This window comes from Lepidochelys kempii, chromosome 6, assembly GCF_965140265.1.
Source record: "Lepidochelys kempii isolate rLepKem1 chromosome 6, rLepKem1.hap2, whole genome shotgun sequence".
Classification (NCBI taxonomy): domain Eukaryota; kingdom Metazoa; phylum Chordata; order Testudines; family Cheloniidae; genus Lepidochelys; species Lepidochelys kempii.
In genome coordinates, this window is record NC_133261.1 from 117,267,444 (window position 1) to 117,291,523 (window position 24,080).

Below are 24,080 nucleotides of genomic sequence, written 5' to 3' on the forward strand. Positions count from 1 at the left end.
ACATAACTAGCCTAGACAGCCTCTGGCCGGCATATTTTTGTTTTTACTCTAATAGTACTTCTGGAGATATCAGTAGGAATATTTATAATCCTATCTTAGAGTTTAATTGAAGAAAACACGAACATCTCTGCGATGCAGACTGTTTGAGCTATTCATTCTTCCAACCTCTAGCACTTAAGATTTAGTTGTGGTCCAAGTCTGGGCATTAATCTAGATTTCCATCAATACCACCATAAAAAGACTGATTCATATCACAGGTTTGTTTGGTTTTTAGTACACCTGGACTATCAGATTGCTTTTGGTATAGTGACAACTGTGTTGCAAGAACGTTCTAAGGACCAGCATATGCTTTCCTCTAACTATTCTGAAAACGTATCAGAGGGGTAGCCACGTTTGCCACTTTTAAAGGTCCAGACTAAGAGTCCTGTGGCACCTTATAGACTAACAGACATATTGGAGCATAAGCTTTCGTGGGTGAATACCCATTTCATCAGATGCATGTAGTGGAAATTTCCAGAGGCAGAAATTTCCACTACATGCATCCGACAAAGTGGGTATTTAGCCACGAAAGCTTACGCTCCAATACGTCTGTTAGTCTGTAAGGTGCCACAGGACTCTCTGGTGTCTTATTTTGAAAATGTTAATTAGCAGGATGAAAAATGATAATTACTGAAAGCTTTTATCAAAAAGCACGCTGCAAAAATCAAAAAAGCGCTGCAAAATCAGGTTACATTCACATTTAAAGAACTGCTCCCCTTAGAAGCTGCATTCTTAAAGCCTCTTAAACAGTCATTTGGCAAGTGGAATAGGAAATGCCACGGTTCTATAGAATGGTCAGAAACTCAATTCCAACATTCTTAACTGCAGACTAAATGCCTCAAAAAATGTTATCAAAGCTAGAAATTTTTAGTTGTACCCACTTGTGTCACACAATTCTCCTTCCCAGCCACTTAAGCAGAAACACCTAAATGAATCTACTTCATCAATGCAAGTCCCGCCATTCTTGCAAGGTTTTCCAAGACAGTCATTGATATCTAAAGAGAAAGTCAACACAGGGTTATAATTGGGACTATTTTAATCAGTGAATTAAATGCAGAAGACAGTTTCAGATTCGTGTTAAACATTTTAAAGAGCTAGGTCCCGCAGAGGGTGTGCCAGATTGACAGCTCTGGAACTTATGCGCTCCATTTGTCCATGTAAAATGGGTGCACACGCACACACACTTGTTTTCAAAAATGGTTAATGGTTCTAATCATATTCTCACTGTTGATACTGGGAATTTCCTTCCATCTGGCAAATACTCTAAGTCACTGTACCAAAAATGCTAACAGTGCACGGCAGGCTCTCTTACACTGCCTCACCAATATGCCTCAAAACCTGCTCCAAGAAAGTTCAAACTCTACGTCTAATGAATTCATAGCTTCCTGTGCAGGGATTGCCCATGAGGGTGCCAGTTGTAATGAAGACACCCATTCCCTAAAATCTGTATTAAAACCACAACTTGTTTTTACAGAGAAAACTGAAATAGTATCATAATGACTAAAAGTCATTACCAAGATGACCCGGCTTTGAACAAGCAACCTAGAAGCGAAGCATTAACATTTATTGTCCATTTTTTAAAGAAAATTTCAAAGCAACGTTCCTTTAATGATTGAAAAAAAAAATCTCTAAGCCTTCAAGCTCTTTAAAAAGATAGACAGACTTCCACTTACTTTCATGGCAGTACGTTCCAGTAAAACCCCTCTCACAGGCACAAGTAAAATTCCCTCCTGGCTGACTAATGCACCGTCCATGAGGCCCGCAAACATTAGATGAAATGAAACGGATACCTTCCTGTGTAGCATTTGTGAATACTTCTATTGTACAGCTGTCTATTACTAAGAATAAAAAGGTAAATCAGTTACTCTTAACACCATTAGCTATATATAGAAAAGATTGTGCCAACCAAGAACTGTGGCTTTTTTTAATCTTAGAGTAGTAAACACATTTTTCATATCTTATTGGAAGACATTTTATGCACATTCTAAGACTAACATTAAGTGAAAGTTATCTTGCATTACCCTGCAAGTAATACACAAGATTACAAGCATATTTCCCATTCCCCCAGCCATCATGTACTTGACATGGTCTAACTTCTGCTGGTGACAAACTTTTGAGCCACACACAACTCTTCTGCAGCTCTGTGTGGCTTGAAAGCCTGTCTCTCTCACCAACAGAAGCTGGCCCAATAAAAGATTTTATCTCACCAACCTTGTTCTCTCTAATAACCTGGGACTGACACTGCTACAGCTACACTGCATACATAGTTTAACTACAGCACTTTGATAAGAGACACTACTCCCTGCCACCCTATAATCCTCTGCATTTTTCTCCCATTGTGTTCTACATGACTGCCCAAGTAATGAATTCCTGGGGGACAGCACATACCTTTGCAAGAACTGTTCTTGCAGTGGTCCTTGAGGTGAGAACAATTCTTTCCATCATAGTCATCAGAGCAGGCACAGTAATAATCTCCTCCTAGATCATAGCATTTAGCCCCATTCTGGCAAGGGTTAGGTTCACAGAAATCAACATCCATCTGTAATAAAGAGTATCAGCCATCAGGAACTATTTCCCAGCACGGTAAGCAGCATTATCAATGTTGCTATAGACACTGATGAAGTTACTTTATCAGGAAATTAATATTAAACACAATGTTTATAAATTGTCTATATTGTATGCCATTCTACAGCTTGGATACAGGCTGCAAGTTACTTTAGTCAAGTCCATTGCAAAATAGTTCTGTTACTACTATAAAGGATCACTCTGAAGATTCAACAAGGACTTTGTGATCGTTCAGTTTTGTCAGCAAGCTGAGTGTGGAAAAAAAAGGGTAAGAAATGATGCATAAATAAAATACAAAATTTAAACTCAAAAATGTCATATTGTAATCTCTACCCTTTACTATTTCTGTGTCTGCCCTCTAATACTGTAACTGAATTGGACACTGGTGCATCTGTATAGTTTTCATACAATCCACTCATGCTTGCAACTATTTGGCACAATACTTCCAGAGCATTAAAAATTCTCATACAGCTGCTTAATTCTCCTGCCACCTCCATTGATAGCAAACAGGCTTTTCATTACTAACTTCATGAATGTGCATATTTAAGAAAGATGATTTAAAAGATCTCTTAAATCCTGTCTGTTACTACTATTAGGATGAAAATGCCAAACTTAGACAAAAAACCTCACAGCATGTAAACCTTTACACAGACACATCCTTTTAAGGAAGTGACTCATCTTAATATACAGTCTTCTTGTGTCTGCTACATTTGCTTAAAACAGTCCTTACATGCCAGTGAATGAAAGAAGTACCTCATATCACGGTACCTTTCCTACCAACTACTATTCTCAAGAGCCTGTTTTACTTTAGGAAAAGCTTTAAGTACTATCCTGTTTTAGTGTCCCCCTGAGAAAAAAGGGAGGAGATTTTATTAACTTCACTGCAGAGTTTTCATTATTTGCCTGTAATTCTGACAACTTTATAGACAGTCTGAAAAAATTGTCTGTAGCAAAAAAAAAAAAAAAAAAAAAAAAAAGTAAACCAAAGGCTCAAAAATCATAGATGTGTTTCAATTCAATGCAGCATGTGCAACTGAAATAGAGTTTTCAGCAAAATATTTTGCTCTGTTCTTTTAGAGTGTGTTCCATGCAGACTACAAAAAGCATTTAGATTCTGAGAATAAGATCTGAGAATATCTTTCTATCAGAAGTTTCCATTCGTTTCCTTCCATTAAAGTAAATTTCCCTTTCTCAATTCACGTTTAGTAGCTGCTACTTTAGCATCTGGAATCAGCAGTAGAGATTTCCTGCGACACTCATGGCAGTCAGCCAACTCCCTCTCTTATTCATCAGGTTTGATAAACTTATACATTGTACTAGAAGCCACCCAAAAGGAAGAGCATTCAAATGATCAGACCCATGTAGAAATAGCATCTAAGCTGTGAGTTAATGGATCAGTTTAAGAACTGGTTCATGGCTATTACTGGCAACTCATTTTTTAATTTTTAAATAAAAAACAGGGTACTGGTACTGTGAAGTAGTTGTATTTCAAGCAGAGGAATTGCTTTTGCAATATTTTATTAAACTGAAGAACAGAGATCCTCAGCAAAAAAACCTGGCACAACCCCATCCCTAAATTCTAATCTACCCTCACTGGTGGATGTTGCTGTGCTACGGTTCTATCACTGCTTGTGTGACTGCTCAGATATTCACATGACTGAAAATAAAAACTAGACACTAGATGTTAAGGGGAAAAAATTCTAGGTTTTGTTTAGAAAGGGTTGAGTGCCCTCCCCACAAAAACAAATCTTCAGCCTCATGAGTGGTTTTAATTCTTACTCATGCTTTTGTATGCAAGTTCTAAACCCTGCAGCAAGCAACATCTCCACACACTTCTGGTGCGATATCAGGTTTAAGATCCAGATTCTGCACTCTACTCAGGACTGGTGAGGCCTCAGCTGGAGTAGCGTGCCAGCTGGGTGCCACACCTTAGGAAAGATGTGGACAAATCAGAGTCCAGAGGAGAGCAACGAAAATGATAAAAGGCTTAGAAAACCTGACCTATTAGGAAAGATTTTTAAAAATTTTTTTTTAAGTGGGCATGTTTAGCCTTGAGAAAAGACGACTGAGGTGGGGACCTGATAACAGTCTTCGAATACGTTAAGGGCTGTTATAAAAAAGAGGATGGTGAGCAATTATTCTCCATATCCACTGAATGTAAGACAAGAAGTAAGGAACTTAATCTAAATCTCCCCTAATGCAGATTAGGTAGTAGAAAAACTTTCTAACTAGAAGTATAGTTAAACTCTGGAATAGGGCTCCAAGGAATGTTGTGGAACCCCCAGGATTGGTGCTTTTTAAAAAACATGCTGGACAAACACCAGTCAGGGACGATCAAGGTTTACTTGGTCCTGCCTCAGCGCAGGGAGCTGGACTTGACTCCCAGCTTTACATTTCTAGAATTCTTTGAAACAAATTTTTATTTATGCTCAAATAAATTTGTTAGTCTCTAAGATACCACAAGTACTCCTGTTCTTTTTGCGGCTACAGACTAACAGGGCTGCTACTCTGAAACCTATGAGAAACACACTTACCCACATGCTTATCTTTAAGCACATAAATAGCCACAGTGAAGTCAAAGGGACTACTCACAAGTAAGTTTAAGAACAGGCGTAAGTGTTTGCAGGATCAGGCCTAAATACATGTTTGAGTATATCAAAAGAGCAGAGGTCTTCAAAAAGATTCAGAGCAAAATCATTAGACTTGTTTAAGAAATTCTGAATCTTAAAACACTAAGGGTACGTCTTCATTACCCACCGGTTGGCAGGTAGCGATTGACTGATCCCCGAATTGATGCCTGTACTCCACCTCGGCAGGAGGAGTAAGTGGAGCTGACGGGGGAGCCGCCGTGGTTGACTCACCAGCGTGAGGACGGCCAGGTAAGTCGAACTAAGGTACTTTAACTTCAGCTTTGCTATTAGCGTAGCTGAAGTTGCGTATCTTAGTTCGAACCCCCCAGCCCGAGCCCAGGCCTTAGAGAGATTCACCAATATATGTGCTTACAATGCTTTACAGTTACACGCATTAGGCTGTAGCTTTAAATGTTACAGCCACTATACCACTCACTGTACAACAAATTTGCTTATTCACAGAGTATCAAGTAACACTGCATTAATCTGTAATGCTCTGGCCTTGGGCTGCTCTAATTTAAACCGGAAATACGTTTCTTTCCAGAACTCAATCCATCAAAGCTATTACAGCAATTTCAACATCGCTCTCACCTCACAGAAAGCTCCTGCAAAGCCCTGCTGACATAGACAACGGAATCCATTGACCAGGTCCTCACAGTGTCCTCCATTTTGACATGGATTGCTTGCACATTCATTTATTTCTATCTCACAGTTTTTTCCTAGATAACCATGAGGGCATAAGCAATGGTAACCATTCACTTCATCCTACATAGAGGGGGAGGAAAGGGCAAGACTGGAAATAAATGTTTATTGTAAAGTACGGTGTACCTCACATTTTCAAGATTGATCTTGAATACTGTATTTACAAACAGCATCAGACAGATTTTGGCTCCATTAAAAGAAATAAATCAAACTCATGAATTAAGCAATATACAAGCAGTTTGTGTCTCCTCCCACTTCATCTTCTTATTGAACTAATCTGTAGATACACATATTGCATACAAGCACTGAATTAATATGAATTTTGATTTAAGATTTTAAAGATGAGCACTTTCCCTTACAAAAGTTAATGTGATTAATATATTTTACAAAAAGATTACCTTACAAGTCCCTCCATGTTCACATTGTCCATGACAGTCATTAATATCTATTGAAAAAAATATACAAAGACATCAAAAATTTACAGCAGAAGCTGAACCCCTTGAAGTCTAAGGGTCCAGAATTTAAAAAAAAAAAAAAGAAAGAAAGAAGAAGTCAGTACTAATTATTTTGAAGGAAGGATTTTGACAGGACGCTTAGGGGTAAATAGGTTTGATATCTGACTGCCTTAAAACTCATTCATGTTTAAAATCAGAATACAAGCTAAAGTATATCAATTACATTCATTATTTGAGACAATATTTTTCTAAGGTAGAACGGAAAGACTGTATTTTAAACTATATCATTCAGTATATCGTGTGTTTGTATGTTTACAGTTTTAGTCCAATTCCACAGCGGAAATCAAATGCTTTATATCCAATAAATAAAGCATTTCTACAGACTTCAGTATGCACTCCCAGTTTACTTTGCCAAAAGTTAGAAAAGCTACAGAGGCATTTTGAAACAGCATAAAAGTTCTTTTCCCTTCAGTCATTTAGAACTATGTTACCATAATCTGTGATAGTTCTCTTTTTAAAGAGAAAGTTACCCTGGGTCGATATATATATAAACAAACACACACACACACTCTAAAAGAAGAAATACTAACTGATATGACAATTTACTCCTTTCCATCCTGGAATGCAGTCACAGTAATATCCACCAATGAGATTTTTGCAAGAGTAAGCATTAAGACAGGGTTTCCCCTCACACTCATTAGCATCTGTGAAACAAGATAAAAGAAGAGAATAAAGAACAAACCCAGAAACAGACCCCCTTTGCACCAAGCAAAGCCTCCATGCAATCCAAGCATCAGTTACAAGAAACAGTAGAATTTTACTTATGTATGCCACGAAAACAGTCTCTATATTGTAGCTTTTCAATGCAAATTCATTTACATTCTTTTACATGCAAGTAAAAACATCTTCCCCTTAGACAAATCTCACAGATAGTGTTAGTTATGAAAGTGAGAGAAGGCTTTTCCCCCGAGTAAATTACTGTCACACTAATTATAAATCAGCCATTGCCACCATTAAGAAGGAGCTACCATCACCACTATTGTATTTTGAAACAGAAAAGTAAACAGGCATCCTCTAAGATCAGTTATAATTGTATGTAGGTGTCAGCTTAGATGCTTATAGGTACTAGTGTTTGCTTCCAAAACTATTAAGCAGGAACCAAGATATCAAGAATAAGTGACCCATATCTTACAAGTTCACTGAAATATCTATCCTGATATAATAGAGCTGAATACACAAAAAAAAATTTAAAAACCCCCAATGAGTAAATGCAAAGTGTGGAACTGTCTTCAAGAGCCATAATAAGCAATTACTTACCAAGCTGGCAGGTTGCTCCAATCCACTGTTGTGGACATATACACTCAAAGCCATTAACACGATCAACACAGGTCCCTCCACGAGCACAAGGGTTAGACTCACATTCGTCAATATCTGTAAAATGAAAAGATAGCCATATAGAACATTTCTGGAAAGTATGAATTGAGATTTTTTTCAAAAGGGAGCAAGGGATTTAGTCACACATCTTAAGTGAACAGTGTGGATAAATCCTCTGCACTGCCTAGGAAGTCTCAACCTTTGTTCTTATTTAACTTCAACATGAAAAAAGTTTCAGGACTTTCTGTGTGTGATCTATGACACCTCAACATTGGTGACATACAGTGGTTTTTTTTTTTTGGTTTTGATAGTATACTGTTCTGTATTTTCCCACTATATTCCAATGAAACTAAAATCTCTTTGGGGACTGAAAGCTGCCACTTAAACACAGTTTTCACACTGTACAGTGCTGTGTACACCATTGTTTATAAATGTATGATTCCCAAAATTTTCTGGAAGATCTCTGTCCTCGTAAAGTAAGAAGATTCACTGAATCTATTAGCACAGATTAAGAGGTTTAGGTACTCCTTCACAGGTGCCTTCAGTTAAAGCAAACCAAACCAAACATTCCCTAAGGCATATGAACTAGTGTACACTACCCACAATGAACTGGTTAATAAATTCCACATATTCAAACTAAAAAGGCTTTCAGATCGCTAATATGAAGTCAGCATGACCGACTCTGCTCTTAAGCTAGTTTAAGCGGTGCTCCGGTGTGGTAATGGAGTTAAAACATCACTAATTCGCAACCCATATAGAATGGAATACAAAATATTTACACATAAAATTATAAATTAAGCAGTTTGAAGAGAAACATTTTCATAACATATATTACTATGCAGGAAGATTGATTTATTTAGGTGCAAGGAAACTTGGGGCATAACATACATACACTGTGTTACATAAAGCGGGTAGTTAGACTTAGGGCTTGTCTACACACACGCTACAGCAGCGCCACTGTAGCAGTTTTGTGGAGATGCTACTATGCTGCTGGGAGAGCTTCTCCTGTCGGCATAGTTAAGCCACCTCTGCAAGAGGTCACAGCCATGTTGATGGGAGAAGCTCTCCTGTTGAATAGCCCTGTCTACACTGGGGAGTTAGGCTGGTATAACTCTTTCACACCCACGAAGTGTGTATGCAAGTCTGATGCATGTTTGTAATGCAAACGGGTACTTAGTTACACTTTTGTTAACTTTTAGTCCTATACTGCAAAACTAGCTGCTTCTTTCAATGCCTTCCTGTTTTTCTAAGTAACACAAGAACAAAACCATAGAAATACCTGATAAAACACAGTTTGAAATTCACAACTACTGAACAAAAATCAACTGGCACAGCATGTTACCTACTTTGCCACGTAGCAGATCTTATTCAGCAAAGTGTATAACAATCCTTCAAGCCCAATATGCTAAAATCAGCTGAACTGTACCTACCAACAGCACACGTTGGTCCGCTCCACCCTGATGGACAATGGCATTTGAAGCCCGATGAAATTTCATGGCAGCTTCCACCATTAGCACAAGGATTTGATACACAAGCATGCTCAGCTAAAGAGAAAAGAAAGGTTTTCCTAAGTAGAATGATTACACTGTAACACCACAACCAGGGTCTAAGATTATTTTTATTGGACACCTTCTAGCCAGAACTCACTCACTAGCCAGAGGCAACATAAAAAAGGGAGGATGCCTGAACAGATGGGAAGCTCAGGCTCTCCCATCCTTACCTGCTGTGATAGGAATGGTGCTAGATTACTATCAGGGGACTGAACCTGGACCCTGCTCAGGGGCATCATCTTTCATATGAGCCTCTCACCTCCTGTAACTGCTAGGAAACAAATGAGAGACCACCTAAATGTCTCAGAACCACCTGACACTTGGAAGTATGTCCACTAACCTATTTCTCCCTGCCACTCCCTCCACAGCCTCTGCTTTTTGACCTTTCACTTCTGAACTGCTCCAGTGCCTTTCTCTACTGATACTCCTACTACAGCTTCCCCAAGATAAACAGCAACAGTTCAAGTGAGAAAGGTTTCATTTATAGAGTAATTCACTCTGCGGCTGTTCCCTGGGAATTATTTTGGGGACTATATTATTAGTCCGATGGCCGGTAATATACAGGAGGTCAGACTAAATGATCACAGTGCTCTCTTCTGGCCTTGGAACCTATAAAGTAGAGCTGCCTGCAAACTCAGAACAGCAATGCACTGGATTATTTTTGGAAGGTTTTACACAACTAGAGAAATAGTTATTTTAAAATCAAGTTAGAGTCTGGATGATTCAGGTGCTTATCATTTATCAGGGAATGTTTCCCTTTTTGACCTTAACACACAAGGAGGTTACCCAGTTCACATTTAATACAATTTGTTCTGGGCAGCAGTTAGTCGTGGGGGCAATAGAAGTGATTTAACACTACAACAGCTCAATAAACCAATCTACTTTATCAACAAGCAGTCTAGCCTTAATCTGTCGTAATTATAGCTAAAAAGCCATGGCATTAGGAGCCACACATGCATTTTGAGCCCGTCTCCCTTTTTGCCAAGAGAACTAGAAACTTCCGCCATCACACTTTAACAAAGTGAAGAATATATTCTATTATTGTCCATGTTATCCACATTGGTGCAACAAGATCGGCTAGCTACAGCTATAGTCAAAATTTACTACTTCCATAGCACCACTAGACCACAGAGCTCCATATGAGAATAAATTAAGCCAGGGGTATGTTTTGATAAATTTACAGTCTATGTCTGGAGATAACACAATGAATCAAGATCAATAGGTAAGTGGGAGAGAGAGAAGGAAGGAGGAAAAGTGCTCAGAGGAAACAGAGTAGGGACACTGTTCCCCTTGCCAACAGTGATTCATGAACAGCAGATTTTGATAATTTGGAAGAGTCACATTAAGTAGTTACCATCATATTGAGATTAGATGCTGGAGTGGCAATGGGGAGCTCCAGTGGTAAACACTGGAGGTTAGCAGTGGAACAATAGCTGAAGTGAGTGAGATTTTTGAAGAGGTTTGATGGAATGAGGACGTTTGGCAACAAAGAGAGAAGAAGTAGTCTACAGAGTGGTCTGAAGAGTTCAGTGAGCAGTCATAGCCCATCAATTAAACTGAGCAGGGATAAGAGTGCAGGGAGCAATGGTGAGAACAAGAAAGGAGATGTATGCAGAAGATTCAGGGATAATCTGACCATAGTTACAGTACAGTCAAACATGAACAGCCAAAAAAAACCAGGGAAAAGAGAATAAAAGAAATATAGCATAGCTATGAAACAGAGAGGAAGTAACTTTCAGAGTGGAATCGGATAGGCTCAGAGCTGCTACACTGACATCAGAGAAGCTAGAGGGGAGGAGGCTACAACAGAATTATGCTCCAAAACTCTTCTTCTGTGCTCCCCTGGACATAGTTTTGTAACTAACATTTTAGTCTCAACTGTTCTTGAGAATACTCCATAGCAGGCCTTGAGCAGAGTTTTCAATCATAGTTTAATCCTGCTGAATGGGGTCCAAACTGTGATATCCCTTTGTAGGAAATGTAGTTTCTTTTCTTCAAAGTGAGCGGAATAACTGGCTCATTGACTTTCTAAAAGTAATTTTTTTTAAAAAAAAATTAAAATATTTATGTGCCCTCCTCTCTCTTCTTTGATCACAGTTAGAATACCTGCCCAGGTAGACTTCTACTTTACTACAGGAGTCAGGGCTAGAAGTGACTTTCACAAAAGCCTGTAGCATCCTTAAGATGATCCAGGTGTATATGCACATGTGCGCACAGGAAGAAGGGAGGGAGAGAGTACAGTAGAAAAAAGGTATGCCTGCACCCTTTTCCCAAAATAATATGGTACAGTTTAATACTGGGGGGAGGAAGGGGAAGCAGCATAAGAACAAAAACAAACAAAAACAAAACAAAAAAAAGGAAGAAAGGAGACACACTGGGCCTGATTCAATCTCCAGTGCAGCCAGCAGAAGACTTTCCATTGTCTTCAGTAGTTTTTTGATCAGGTCTTTAAGAAGGAAGATAGCAGGACGCTAGGTAGCAACACAATCTGTACCCCTCCCTCCAAGGACCTGAATTTGCAGGTTGGTGGAAAAATCCTCTTCCTGCTTCCCAGAAAGGAAAAAAAAATTGGATTTTGGAAGGGACCTCTTTTGATGACTAGCTTTGAAAGGGAGGGCAGCTTTAAGTATAAGAAACAATTCCTCCCTCTCTCCATATGTGGCTTAGCTGCAGGATGTGTGTCACTGCAGGGAAACCAGCAGGCTGCTTAGAGCACACAGCTTCCTTTCCCCTCTTCAACTGCTTAACATAGCTTCAAATTAAAGTAGATGCATGCAATGGTCATCAGTACCGATTTCACAATTCTTTCCAGAGTAACCATCTGGGCAAGCACAGTGATATTCATCTGGTTCCGTGTTCATACAGGTTCCGCCATTCAAGCATGGGTGGTGATTTCCACAGTAGTTTAAATCTGGACACAGAAAAGAAAAGAAAATGGCAGCTGACAGGTGTAACATAAATCCCAAAGTTACTGTTTTAGTCCACAGTCAAGAGACTGCAGGCAGACATACAACGCCTTCCTGGCTTGAATAACATTATATCCTCCTCCCACTTAATCCATTTTGACTTCAAGTCATCAATCCCTAGCAAGCCTGTCATCTCATTGCTCTCCGTGGAATAAGAAAGGATGGACAAGAGAGAGAACTGTATCAGTAAGAGGGGAAAACGTATCATTCCGAGCCCTTTGCCTTAAAATGTTTTTATTTTTATGATGGTTGAGCAGTCATCTGCCACAAAAAGGATTAGTCACAGATGTGCTCAGATAATTGCACATTGCAAAAACAGTTAAAAAGTTCAGTTAATCAAGCAATTTTATTAATTTTTCCTGTAAATTAACATTAAGTACCTTTGTTACATAGCAGACCACCCCAGTTGGTTTCACAATTACACTGCCATGGTTCTTTACAGCTCCCATGAGCACAGCCTGGGTAGCGGACACACTCATCACAGAACTGTCCTTGCCAACCATAATGACACCTAAGAAGTAAGTGCACATGTTAAACGTGCTTAGTTATCTGCAATACAGGTATTTAGAGTGTTATATGTTGAACAATCCACTTGTTTTAAATAATGAATGATAAATGTAACAGAATATTGAAGTGTTATTTTCTCTTTTAGAACTTGTTCTGCAACTTGCCTAGTTCAAGAGTGGTATGAATCTTTACTATAATTCACTAGGAACAAAGAAAGCAGACCTCCAAAATATCACAATAGCTTATTCTAAAACAGTACACACACATACAAACCTGTTCTTTCACAAGAGATCCAGCCTGACACCAGTTAGAAATTGTCATGCCTCACGGTTGTGTAAAAAGATGGACTGCATAACCTATTAATTATTTGAAATGAAGACTGCAAATTCTTTTAGTGGACCAAGAGGCATACATTGTATTTTTGTTCTGTGAAGATGGCTGGTGAGAGATTAGCTAATTTGTTCTAGAGTACTACACTTATTTCAAGTCCTGGGGGTGATCAAAGATGCAGCTGTCTTGTCAATTTTCTCTGAGTTATTTTAAGAACTCTTTCTGCAGATTTAGTCTGTTATGTTCCCACTGTTCTTTAGCAGCTTATTCTAGTGTCCTCCTTACTTGGAGCAGACAAAATAAAGTAATGAACACTTGAGAAATACACAAAAATTAAAGCAAGTAAAAACCACTTGGTAACAAAACTTTAAACTAGGTTTCTTCAAAAAAACCTTTCCCTTCAGATTGGATTTCTTTGTAACAATGCAGACATATACTACAAGGCCAGAATTCTGTTAGCAAAAATACCTGTGTGCTCTATAGGGAAGTTTTGTCTTGCACTTTAAAAAAACTTAAGTCTCCAACAAGAAGTTATGGCTTTTTTAAGTCAGAAGGAAACTCACTGAATTATTATAGCATTAAAGAGACTGCCCCAAGAGAGTAGGTGTACTATGTTAAATTACCACCAACAAAAACAGCAAGAATTCCTTCCTTACCTCAGATGGTCTTTTTTAAAAAGTATCTAAATTTTCCAATACAATCCTATTTGACAGTTAATTTAAACTGGTTGTCTGTTGAACTGGCTATTAAATATGCTTCACTATATCCAGAAAGTCTCTTTAGAAAAATCGGTTAGACTACATTGTATGGATATAATCCTCATATGCTCTGAGAGGGAGGAGTGTCAGCAACAAAACTACATTTTTCATATCCATGTCAGCGTCTCAATATCAGTACCCCTTTGGGATGCAGTAAAAGAACAGAACTAACATTTGTAGCCACCTTGTGAGTGGAAGAGAGGAATCAAATAGGGAATCCCCATTCACTAGGGACTAATATATTAGACTGTTTAATAAGGAGTTGTGGTTCCTGAGACCATACACTAGCAACATGATAATTCGGTCCTCTGTGTTAATACCAACACAAACTACTCCTTGCTTAAAGCTCTGAATTTCTGCTCTTCTATATTTATATCTATATTATAAAAGGTAGCTTTTTTCATGTACAAACATATGTTTAGTGTCTCACTGGTAAACTTCTGGAACTATACCATGGAAGTGACAGTGCTAGAGATTCCTACTTACATTGTAATCCCCACAATTTGTAGGTAACTGTAAACACAGTTATCTACATATTTCAGGAGACAAAGTTTATTCAGATAATTAAAAGATTCAGATAAACGGGGGTTGCCAGGAGTCTGCAGAATATATAAGCTCTACAGGACAGCAGTTCTCTCCTCCTGTGTTAATATGTTGCATGGTGAAATGAGATAAATAATATTAGAAAGCTAGTTCATACTAAAAATTCATCCTCTAGGCAGTACCAATTACATACCCACAGAGTACAGCTGTTTCCAATGCTAGGATACCTACTTATGGTAAAGCATGCATGATTTCTTTAATGTTTTAAATTTTGGCAATACAATTCTGATATTTAAGTGCATTCTCAACACACACACACACACACTTCAGCTACTGTAACTTGGTTCATTATTGCCAACACAAAGTCTGTTTTAATCCAAAGAATAAATACCTACTGACAAATGTTGCATGTCAACGTGACTATGACAGGAAAGCGTGTTTCAGTAACTCCTATTTAAATGGGCTATGAGAAACTGAAAAGCTTATGCATTAGCAAAGCAGAATAACTGGTTAAATTTCTCTTTTAAAATTGTGATGTGCTCTAGGAGCACAGAGAGGGCAATATAAATTATCTTCTGAAAAATGGAATTACAAAGCGCTTTTAGCCCCTGCTACAACACACAAAAATGTTTATTTGGTAGGAAAGGGTTACTGCTTGTTCATGACATTAACTGTAAACTTTGTTTCCGGTATACGTTGAGTTACCAGACTAGCCCTAGGGAAATCATTTCTACAAGCTACCAGGAGTCCAACCAAAGGAACACTATGTTTACGAGTCAAAAGGTTACTATGTGGTAAACTGATCAGTCTTCAGTTTACAAGGAAGAGCAAATTAGGATTTCCTCTCAAACAGGAAGTCTGGTCGCATCCTACATTAGCAGATGCTAGAACAGCTTTAATTCCACTTCCTTCTTGAAAGAGAACTTTTACATGGATCTCTGCTTACTCCTAGAGCAAAATGTGATAAAAAGAAAAAAAACTGGTTCAATGGTTTGTGTATTGAAACCTGTGAGAAAGTCATGTCAAAGCATTAAGGAAAAGAACTTCAGTTCACCATGATAAAAACAAAGGTTTAGAGAGGAGTGGAGTTACATTTAGAAAAAAAGAGAATTCATCTATTTCGCCCCAGTAAACAAAGTCTAAAGAGAAGCAGTTTATGCAGCCAACAGTGGACTAGATTAAATTTCTGCCATTATGAATGGAAAAGCATACTTGAAGTTTCCATAATCCTAGGATTAATTTTGAACCCGATTATGAATATTGTAAACCATTTTTCCTATTTAAAGTGGAATTCACCCTGTACAAACACCTAGGCTCAGAAAATCTAAGATTCTTGATTGGGGTTAATTTCTTGTCCCTTTCTCCCTTCCCTTTTCTGCCAGTTTTACTAGCACTAACTTTACGACCATGGCTATGCAAAAGCAAATCAGAGCTAGTTTAATCTAAATTTCTGGGTCACTATCAGTACAAAGGAAGTTACCATAAATAGATTGTTATAGTTTAACCTTCCCTCAGGAAATCACTAAAGCATACGCATCAAGTCTTAGATCAGACAGGTCCTCTACGTCAGGTTTAAGATCAACAAAGGGGAGTGCAACAGGCACATGATCTTCAGTAATTTTAATTAAAAACCCTTAAAAATAATGACCAGTTCTACAAACTTAGCTTAGCTGCTTTCAAAAGCAAAATGAAAAGGGCTGCATTTTCTTTAGACTATAGAGGGATTGGTAACAATGGAAACCTACAGTTTAGATTAAGGCTGAAGTAGGCTATTTTAAAGAACAGTATTAGCAAAACACGTAGGGACATCAAATTTCAAACTAAATAAAGGTAACCAAAAAGGAAATAATTGTGCAGCAGCTTACTACATATGCAGTTATTTTAAGCTATATTAGCATGAACTGTATCATCAATATATTTAGGTTTGTATAAAATATTTGTTCACATTACTAGTGAAGCATGGCATAAAGTAGGTAAATGAGGATTGACAGCCAATACATTTGTAGAAATGCTAAGTCTGAGTGCATTAAGGCAGTGTGAAACAGCTGACACAAGGTCAAGATATCCCACAAGAGTTTAAAATAAATAAAAGTATCTGGTATACACTGCAGCCTCAAACTGTATTCAGAAACAGCAGCAAAAAGCATTGAAAGGCAAGAACGGGTGACAATGTGGCTGCAATATGTTTCTTTAATTGGAGTTTTTATATTCTACTACAAATAGATTAGATTTAGAAGTGTGAAGACTATACAAAGTTAAGACCCAATCTGTCGAACCATTTTGTGGAAGAGGAGTATTTACCAAAACAAGAAACAGACATTAGTAACCATCATGCAGTTGAAGCGTCTGATCTGGCAAAGTACTGAGATGTGCTCAGAGTCTACTGACCTTAGTAGGGGTTAAGGATTCTTGGCATCTCTCTGGTGGTGCTTGCATCTTGTATGATTGGGCCCTTAGTTTTCAAAAACAGATTCTTGGGGCTTGTCTACATTACCCGCAGGATCGACAGGCAGCAATCAATCCAGTGGGGGTCGATTTATTGAGTCTAATCTAGATGCGATAAATCGACCGCTGAGTGCTCTCCTGTCGACTCCCATACTCCACTGGAGTGAGAGGCGCAGGTGGAGTCGACGGGGGAGTGCCAGCTGTCAATTCACCACAGTGAAGACACCGTGGTGACTAGATCCAAGTACGTCAACTTCAGCTACATTATTCACGTAGCTGAAGTTGAGTAACTTAGACCTTGATCCCCCTCCCCCCCAGTGTAGACCAGATCTAGGTTAAACACATGGAATTATAAACCTGCCAATGCATGATCCTCTTCACTTTGCTGTTTCATGGAAGTCTTTGCCATTTACTGCATGTAATTTACTTTATTTTCATTTTTCAACTTGTTCTACTTTAAGCTTTTGAGAGGAAAAATGGATCTAGTTTAACACTCAGAAATAATACCACAAGTTTCAGAGTAACAGCCGTGTTAGTGAGAAAACCTGGATTTGTGCAGGAAATAGCCCAACTTGATTATCATGCACATTGTGTAAAGAGTTGTCACTTTGGATGGGCTATCACCAGCAGTAGAGTGAATTTGTGTGGGGGGGTGGAGGGTGAGAAAACCTGGATTTGTGCTGGAAATGGCCCACCTGATGATCACTTTAGATAAGCTATTACCAGCAGGACAGTGGGGTGGGAGGAGGTATTGTTTCATATTCTCTGTGTATATATAAAGTCTGCTGCAGTTTCCACGGTATGCATCCGATGAAGTGAGCTGTAGCTCACGAAAGCTCAAGCTCAAATAAATTGGTTAGTCTCTAAGGTGCCACAAGTACTCCTTTTCTTTTTGCGAATACCACAAGTGTTTGCAAAGTAGACTCACTGGAGACACTTGAATGTTATTCCTCTCTTATTCACCTACCAAGACAATCAGGCTATCCCTACCAGTGTTTAAAATAGGCCAATGACTTAGAGGCTATAGAACAGCACATTGTACACTGGAATTCGTTAAATCACCACTCTCTCTCTCTCCTAGCCACATAGATCTGTGGAAGTCAGGATTTAGCTGCACACTTCTTTCCTATGAGAGAAGTAGCTGAGCTGAAGTTTCACTAGACAAAACTCGTAACATACGTTACTGTTGAACAAAACTAACATTAGTGACCAGACAGAAAAGGTGTGTGAGGTAATTATATATATTTATTGGACCAACTTCTGTTGGCAAGAGACACAAGCCTTCAAAGTTACTCAGAGGTCTTCTTCAGGTCTGGGTGACCAGAGCAGCGAAATTGACTTACGAAGAGGGACATCTTAATTTTGAGAGCTCCTCCCTTGCAGAAGCCAGGGGAGCATTTCATATGTCAGACTGTCACATGAGTCAGACTCCATGCATAGGGTCCAGGGATAGCACCCTGACAGGAATCTCAACAACTGAAAGCAGCTGGGCTTGGAATTGCATATGGACTTCCCTTGGGGAGTCCAATTAATCTTTTGCATCTACTTTCAGCTAGTAGGCTTCATGGTCTGGCTAAATATTTCCAGCCCTGGTGGTAACAAATCTATATTATCAATGTTCAAAACAAAGGTGAGGAAAAACTTATTTACACTCAGAGCTAAAGCCCACCTTAAAGGCTAATTATCTCTAAAAGAAATTAACTGCAAGTGGGCTGAATCTAGTGATCTTGAGTCCCATCACTTTGTTTTTACTGGTCTCTCTTTAAGAGTAACGTGAATTGAATGGCTTACACACACACACACACACGCCCCCATCAAAAAAATCCTTTTTGGGGGGGGGCACAGATTTATGCCAATTTGCAGACCACACTTCTATAGACTGATAAAACTCCTCAATACAATATGCAGGATTCTTTCATTATATCTGCATTAACAGATACTTCACCACTACAGTTGCACTTCAAAAAAAAACCAAACAGGAGTACTTGTGGCACCTTAGAGACTAACAAATTTATTAGAGCATAAGCTTTCGTGGGCTACAGCTCACTTCATGGGATGCATAGAATGGAACATATAGTAAGAAGATTTTATAAACACACACACACACACACATATATATATACACACACACACACACACACACACACGGTGGAAGTTGCCATACAAATTGTAAGAGGCTAATTAATTAAGATGAGCTTCAGTATCCCTCTACCATGTATCCTGGCAGGCTGCGGAACATTAGGCTCCTACCACTCTTTTGGTTAAAGCAGTTCAAGGAAGCGGAAGGAACCCATTACACTTCCAAAGGCTGAGCTGAAACACTTCAGCCTAAAATAAAAATCCTACATCCTGCAAGGCAGAAGCAAACATCACAACCGTGTCCTGTTACTCACATGTGTATTTTTTTCCCTACAGAACCTTCCTGACAATAATAAAACTCCTCCTGCACTTAGACTTCAATTAGAAATTTTAGCCAAAACATTTATGACAGGAAAACAAAGCAAATCCAGTGATGCTAATGACAGAAGCAAAATGCATCATTCAGTGGGTGGAAAAAAATCCACTAAATCTTCTGATGACATACACAGGATGGTGTTGCACAAGCCAAAACAATAGCCATGTCTAGTTATTTACTTAAAATAGGTATAGTCTGCTTAAATTTAAGAGTTAAATTGTTATATATTAGGAGACAATGCTGTCTAGTTACTAGAAGAGGACACTGAATTGGGGATCCAGGTTTTAAAACCTGTTCTTGGACAAGCTCAATGAGGAGTGCTTAGCGATGTCTGCTCAGGTCTGTTAGAGGCTTTTTCCCTCCAGATCTGAGAAAAGCTTAGATTGGGCCTCCCTCGTCTTCTCAAGAAAGAATGCCAAACTGAACACCTATCAGGAATATGCCCTCTACACCAAAACAGAAAAGGCACCTTGAGTCCCAGGTATTCAGCAGGGTAACCACATTAAAAGAAGCCTGGAGACTTCGCTTCAGTCATAGGTTTTAAACCCCTGTGTGAGAAAAGGCCCCAACGCTTTTTTGTTTTGTTTTGTTTTTTTTGGGGGGAGGGGGGTTACTGTTGTATTTGAACAGTCTTTAAACAACTAATCATAAAACTACACTAACTACAACTGTACTATTTACACTAGTACTAATTATACAGACACATATACACACGAAGAGAGGACTTAAATTGCATAGTGTGCAAAAAGCAGTGGACACTGCCAAGGGTTCCCTCTTGTAAGCACAGGCAGTAAGAAAGAAATGAGGAAAGATTGGGCCCAACTGCTCTTTATCTCTCGGAGAGGGGGAGCAAGCGTACCTGGGGGCACTGATACCACCCCAATGAACAATGCTGGCCAAAATCTCATTTCCAGTCCATTTGACTTCGTCTAAACATCCTCTATAGGACACGTTTCTCTTTATATTTTAGAAATGATTTTTTTTTGAAGAACAGATGCATGATATACACCTACCATAGTTCTATGCTGATTAAGTTTTAATTTAATAACATATTGAATACTGAGATTTGGGCCTTTTAAATTGTTTTTGAAGCAAGATTATTTTTAAGCTTTTACAGAGAAACTAAAGGAAAGTACACAGGCTTTATACACAGCACTACCATCCTGGCAAGGTGGGAACAATGTAGCTCGGATACTAGACATACCTGGAACTTCTCCAAACACATGCCAAAGTGGATCATGAGGAAATGAGAGATTAAATTATTAAGTCAATGACAACTTGTTGAGAATGGTACCAAAAGACTCAGATAACCCATCTAAGAACTAGCCTTTAGGTTCCCCCATATCTATTGGCCATCCGGGATCACTGTGGTGTGCAGGGCCCAGTTACTCTGAATAAGGTTACCTCAACAAATAACTGTTGGACCAAAGTTAACCCATTGTTGTATAGAAAAAACAATACAATCTAGTATTTAAGATCTGCTGTTGTCCAAACTGTAAAAAAAATCCACACACCAAACACACAAAAACAAATCACCCTCACCACCTGAACTTTTAAACAATAGTCTGTGATGTGAATCAGCTCAAGGTACTGTGATCAACAAGAGCACTTAGCCAGCAACTTAAGAAAAACCCAGTTTTTAAGGCAGATTGGTGGTCTCAAATCTAGCTATTTTATCAGACCGTTTTTAACAGTTGATTCCGATCTACACAAGAAGCAATTGGTTTGATATCAATGTCATTTTGCCTGTCATCTGAGCAAGCTTTCATGCTTGTTTCTTCTGAATGGACTCTGCAGTAAAATCACCACCACATGAGGAAAGCCATTTCTGAAGCACAGCCTATTCCTTACCAAGTAGAATTCCTACTTATAATGTTATGCCCTGTAAAATACTTTAAAATTACTCAACTCCATGTGAAAGAGGACTTGTGGCACCTTAGAGACTAACAAATTTATCTGAGCATAAGCTTTCGTGAGCTACAGCTGCTGCTACTCTGAAACCTGTCAACTCCATGTTGACACTTATTCTAGAATGAGGTACCAGCATAACCACCACTTTCTCAAGAGAAGAAAATAAAACAGAATGAAAAAAATCCTATTCCTCGCCCCCCAACCACAGGACACATCAGACCATTAGTTCTCAAGATAACTTTTTACAGGGGCTTGCTATAGGGTTTCCCAAAACAAGTTAAAATGAAGACCTTTATTTTTGTTTTCCTTCCTACAGTGCTAACCAGACAAAAAGATTAATTGATAAATAGCTCAAGCAACACTAACAAAAGGACTTAAAAATCAGAGGCAAGAAAGCTTTCCAGCAGATAAGGATGACAGTCCTGCTCCTGCCAAAGGCATAACTGAGCATTTAGTTATTTACCAGTGGAATGGCTGCTTCAGACTGCTACGGTTCTAAGGTCTGCCTCTGCAGAAGCACTTAGTCCAAGGAATCACTCTGAATTACTTGATATCAAGAGTAAGAAAGCAAAAAGCTACTTCAATAAAAAGCTATAATTAGGATCCTCACACTAAATCAGAGATTAAAAACAGATTTTGAAATTCTTTCTGTATACAAAAACAATTGTGAAGTTTCAGAATAGGGCAAATCAGTTTATGAGCCAGACAACTGGCACCAGCAGACTTCCACTCCTCTCACACCCATTCGCCTTCCTCCCATTTTTCATTTTCCTTTAGAGTTAGAAAGCAGTCATTGTTTTTACCTGTTAAATGAGGGTGGCAATAGTCCAAAAATCCAAAGAAGGAATTTAGATTATAATTCAATAGCTCCAAATGCAATTATCCCAAGTATATCTAAACAGTCTTCCTTGCAAGGCTGTAAACATAAGGTCGTGCCTGCAAGTCTTGTTTATACTTCACTCCACGTTTTTATAGAAAATTTCTACCATCTAGTCAAAGTGTTATTTTCTAAAGTACACCAATCTCTACCATGGCATGCAAGAACGAGGTACATTAAGTACCAACTGTGAGGCTGGCTTGTCCAATCAGTAACAAATCATTTACGGAAATATATTTTAAGACTTGTTGCATTAATGGGAGCTTTAGTGTCATTGTATTAACTTCTATAGATCAGTCCAATATCTCTTTGAAGGACATGAAGATCAAGGGCTTTTTTTTTTTTTTTTAAACAAGGTATAAAACTGTAGTATCGACCTACTAGTAAATCTTTGATACCTTAGTTAATTCTAACAGTCTCTCTACTTGCTAACCAATTTCCATGGATTCGTGACATCATTTGTAGGTATGAGGCAAGTCTCCAAAAAGGGCCATATTTTTGGAGTTTAATGAACCCTCCCTACACCTCTCCACCCCCCATATACATAAAGTAAGCTTTCCAATGGTATGTTCAAAAGAAGAGCTGTCAAGTGGTGCTGGAAGACTGTAGGCGAGGTGAAACAATGGTATCCAAAAGGAGAAAGTGTCATTTTTTGCAGTTCTAGAAATACTCCAATATGACTATGACTACAGTTTTTGCTGTTTCAGTTAATTTCAAACACCTTAAGGTGGTGCTTATTGGCCAAAACTATGACATTACAAGATTTTTTTTTTTTTTTTTTTTGGTTTTGCACAGGCAAGTTTTTCCCCCCCAGAAGTGATGAAGCTGTTTAACATGCAGGAAAAATGGCAAATATCTACATTTTGCAATATACTAACATGAAATGTTTTCACATGGCATATTCTTAATTGTTAAAGTATTTTACAAGGGAAAACATTTCCTATATTTCCAATTGACATTTGCTGACCAGATCAAGCTAACACTGAAGATTGTGCACCAGTAGATTTCATGCCCACAGTTTGTATTGCATAGTGGAAGATAAATGTATTTGAATTCCTAATGTAATGCTTCTCCATTTGTAAGCTTTTGTACATACAATGCAACATCTAGTCTGCCTGGAAGAAGGTTTTAGTTTGCAGCTAGCTCTGCATGCAGTACTAGCCTTTGAAATATTCTAGAAACTAGCTTTTTAATTCAGTTATGCTTAAGTACAGGTCAGCTACAGTGTTAGAGATGAAAATACACAGCTTTATATTATGAATATGCAAAACCTATGAACGAAATGGCAAAACAAGTAGCAGCAAACATACATCTACAAAAAAAGTCCTTGACTCTGCATTGAAGAGGGATGAAAAGAATGTTCTCTCTTCCCAGCCATGTCATCCACAATATGACAAACCCATTTGACACTGAGTCACAGCCAAAAGGTACTTATCAACATATTTAATGGACTGCATGTGACAGACATACAAGAGCCTCTACTAAAATAACAGATGTTGGTGAAGAACAAATGGAGAGATCTGAGAGATGAACATTTGATTTAATGGGACAGGTAGCTTCTTCGGACAGTTAAGAAACCTGGCATCACTACATTTGCTGACATGGCCAAAACCACCAAACAGAAGTCGGGCGAGAGGGACAATCACAGCAGCTATCAGTCCAAAAATGGTCTTCCCTTCCACAGAACGCTGTCCTTAGCAAGGATCTGTCATCCTTATTTGGTATTGGTGGGGAAAAAAAACAAAACAAAGAGCCCACTGCTTCAGAGATCTTGCCAAACTGGGAGAGGGTGATGGATAAGCTGCAATTTCTGCAGCAAGGAAGTTGGTAGATTACTAGAGCTGGAAAGGAGATCCACAGAAAGCTGGATTGTTTGCGCCTCAATCTAGCCATCAACAAGAACAAGTCACTGGCTAAACATTCACCATGTGAAGACAGTTTTGAAGAGTATATCAAAAAAGCATCTTGGAAAA

General features: G+C 38.6%; 1 protein-coding gene across 1 annotated transcript in view; it reads right to left on the reverse strand.

The window, feature by feature from the left end:
* Positions 1-24,080, reverse strand: part of JAG2 (jagged canonical Notch ligand 2) — a 96,484-nt gene that overhangs the window by 18,617 nt on the left and 53,787 nt on the right. The window contains exons 6-15 of the mRNA XM_073349842.1: positions 12,662-12,792; positions 12,107-12,226; positions 9,196-9,309; positions 7,709-7,822; positions 6,982-7,095; positions 6,335-6,381; positions 5,826-5,999; positions 2,428-2,578; positions 1,713-1,877; positions 921-1,034 (exon numbers count right to left, since the gene is read on the reverse strand). Of these exons, the coding sequence (XP_073205943.1) occupies positions 921-1,034; positions 1,713-1,877; positions 2,428-2,578; positions 5,826-5,999; positions 6,335-6,381; positions 6,982-7,095; positions 7,709-7,822; positions 9,196-9,309; positions 12,107-12,226; positions 12,662-12,792 (1,244 nt within the window). The remainder of the gene's footprint in view (positions 1-920; positions 1,035-1,712; positions 1,878-2,427; positions 2,579-5,825; positions 6,000-6,334; positions 6,382-6,981; positions 7,096-7,708; positions 7,823-9,195; positions 9,310-12,106; positions 12,227-12,661; positions 12,793-24,080) is intronic.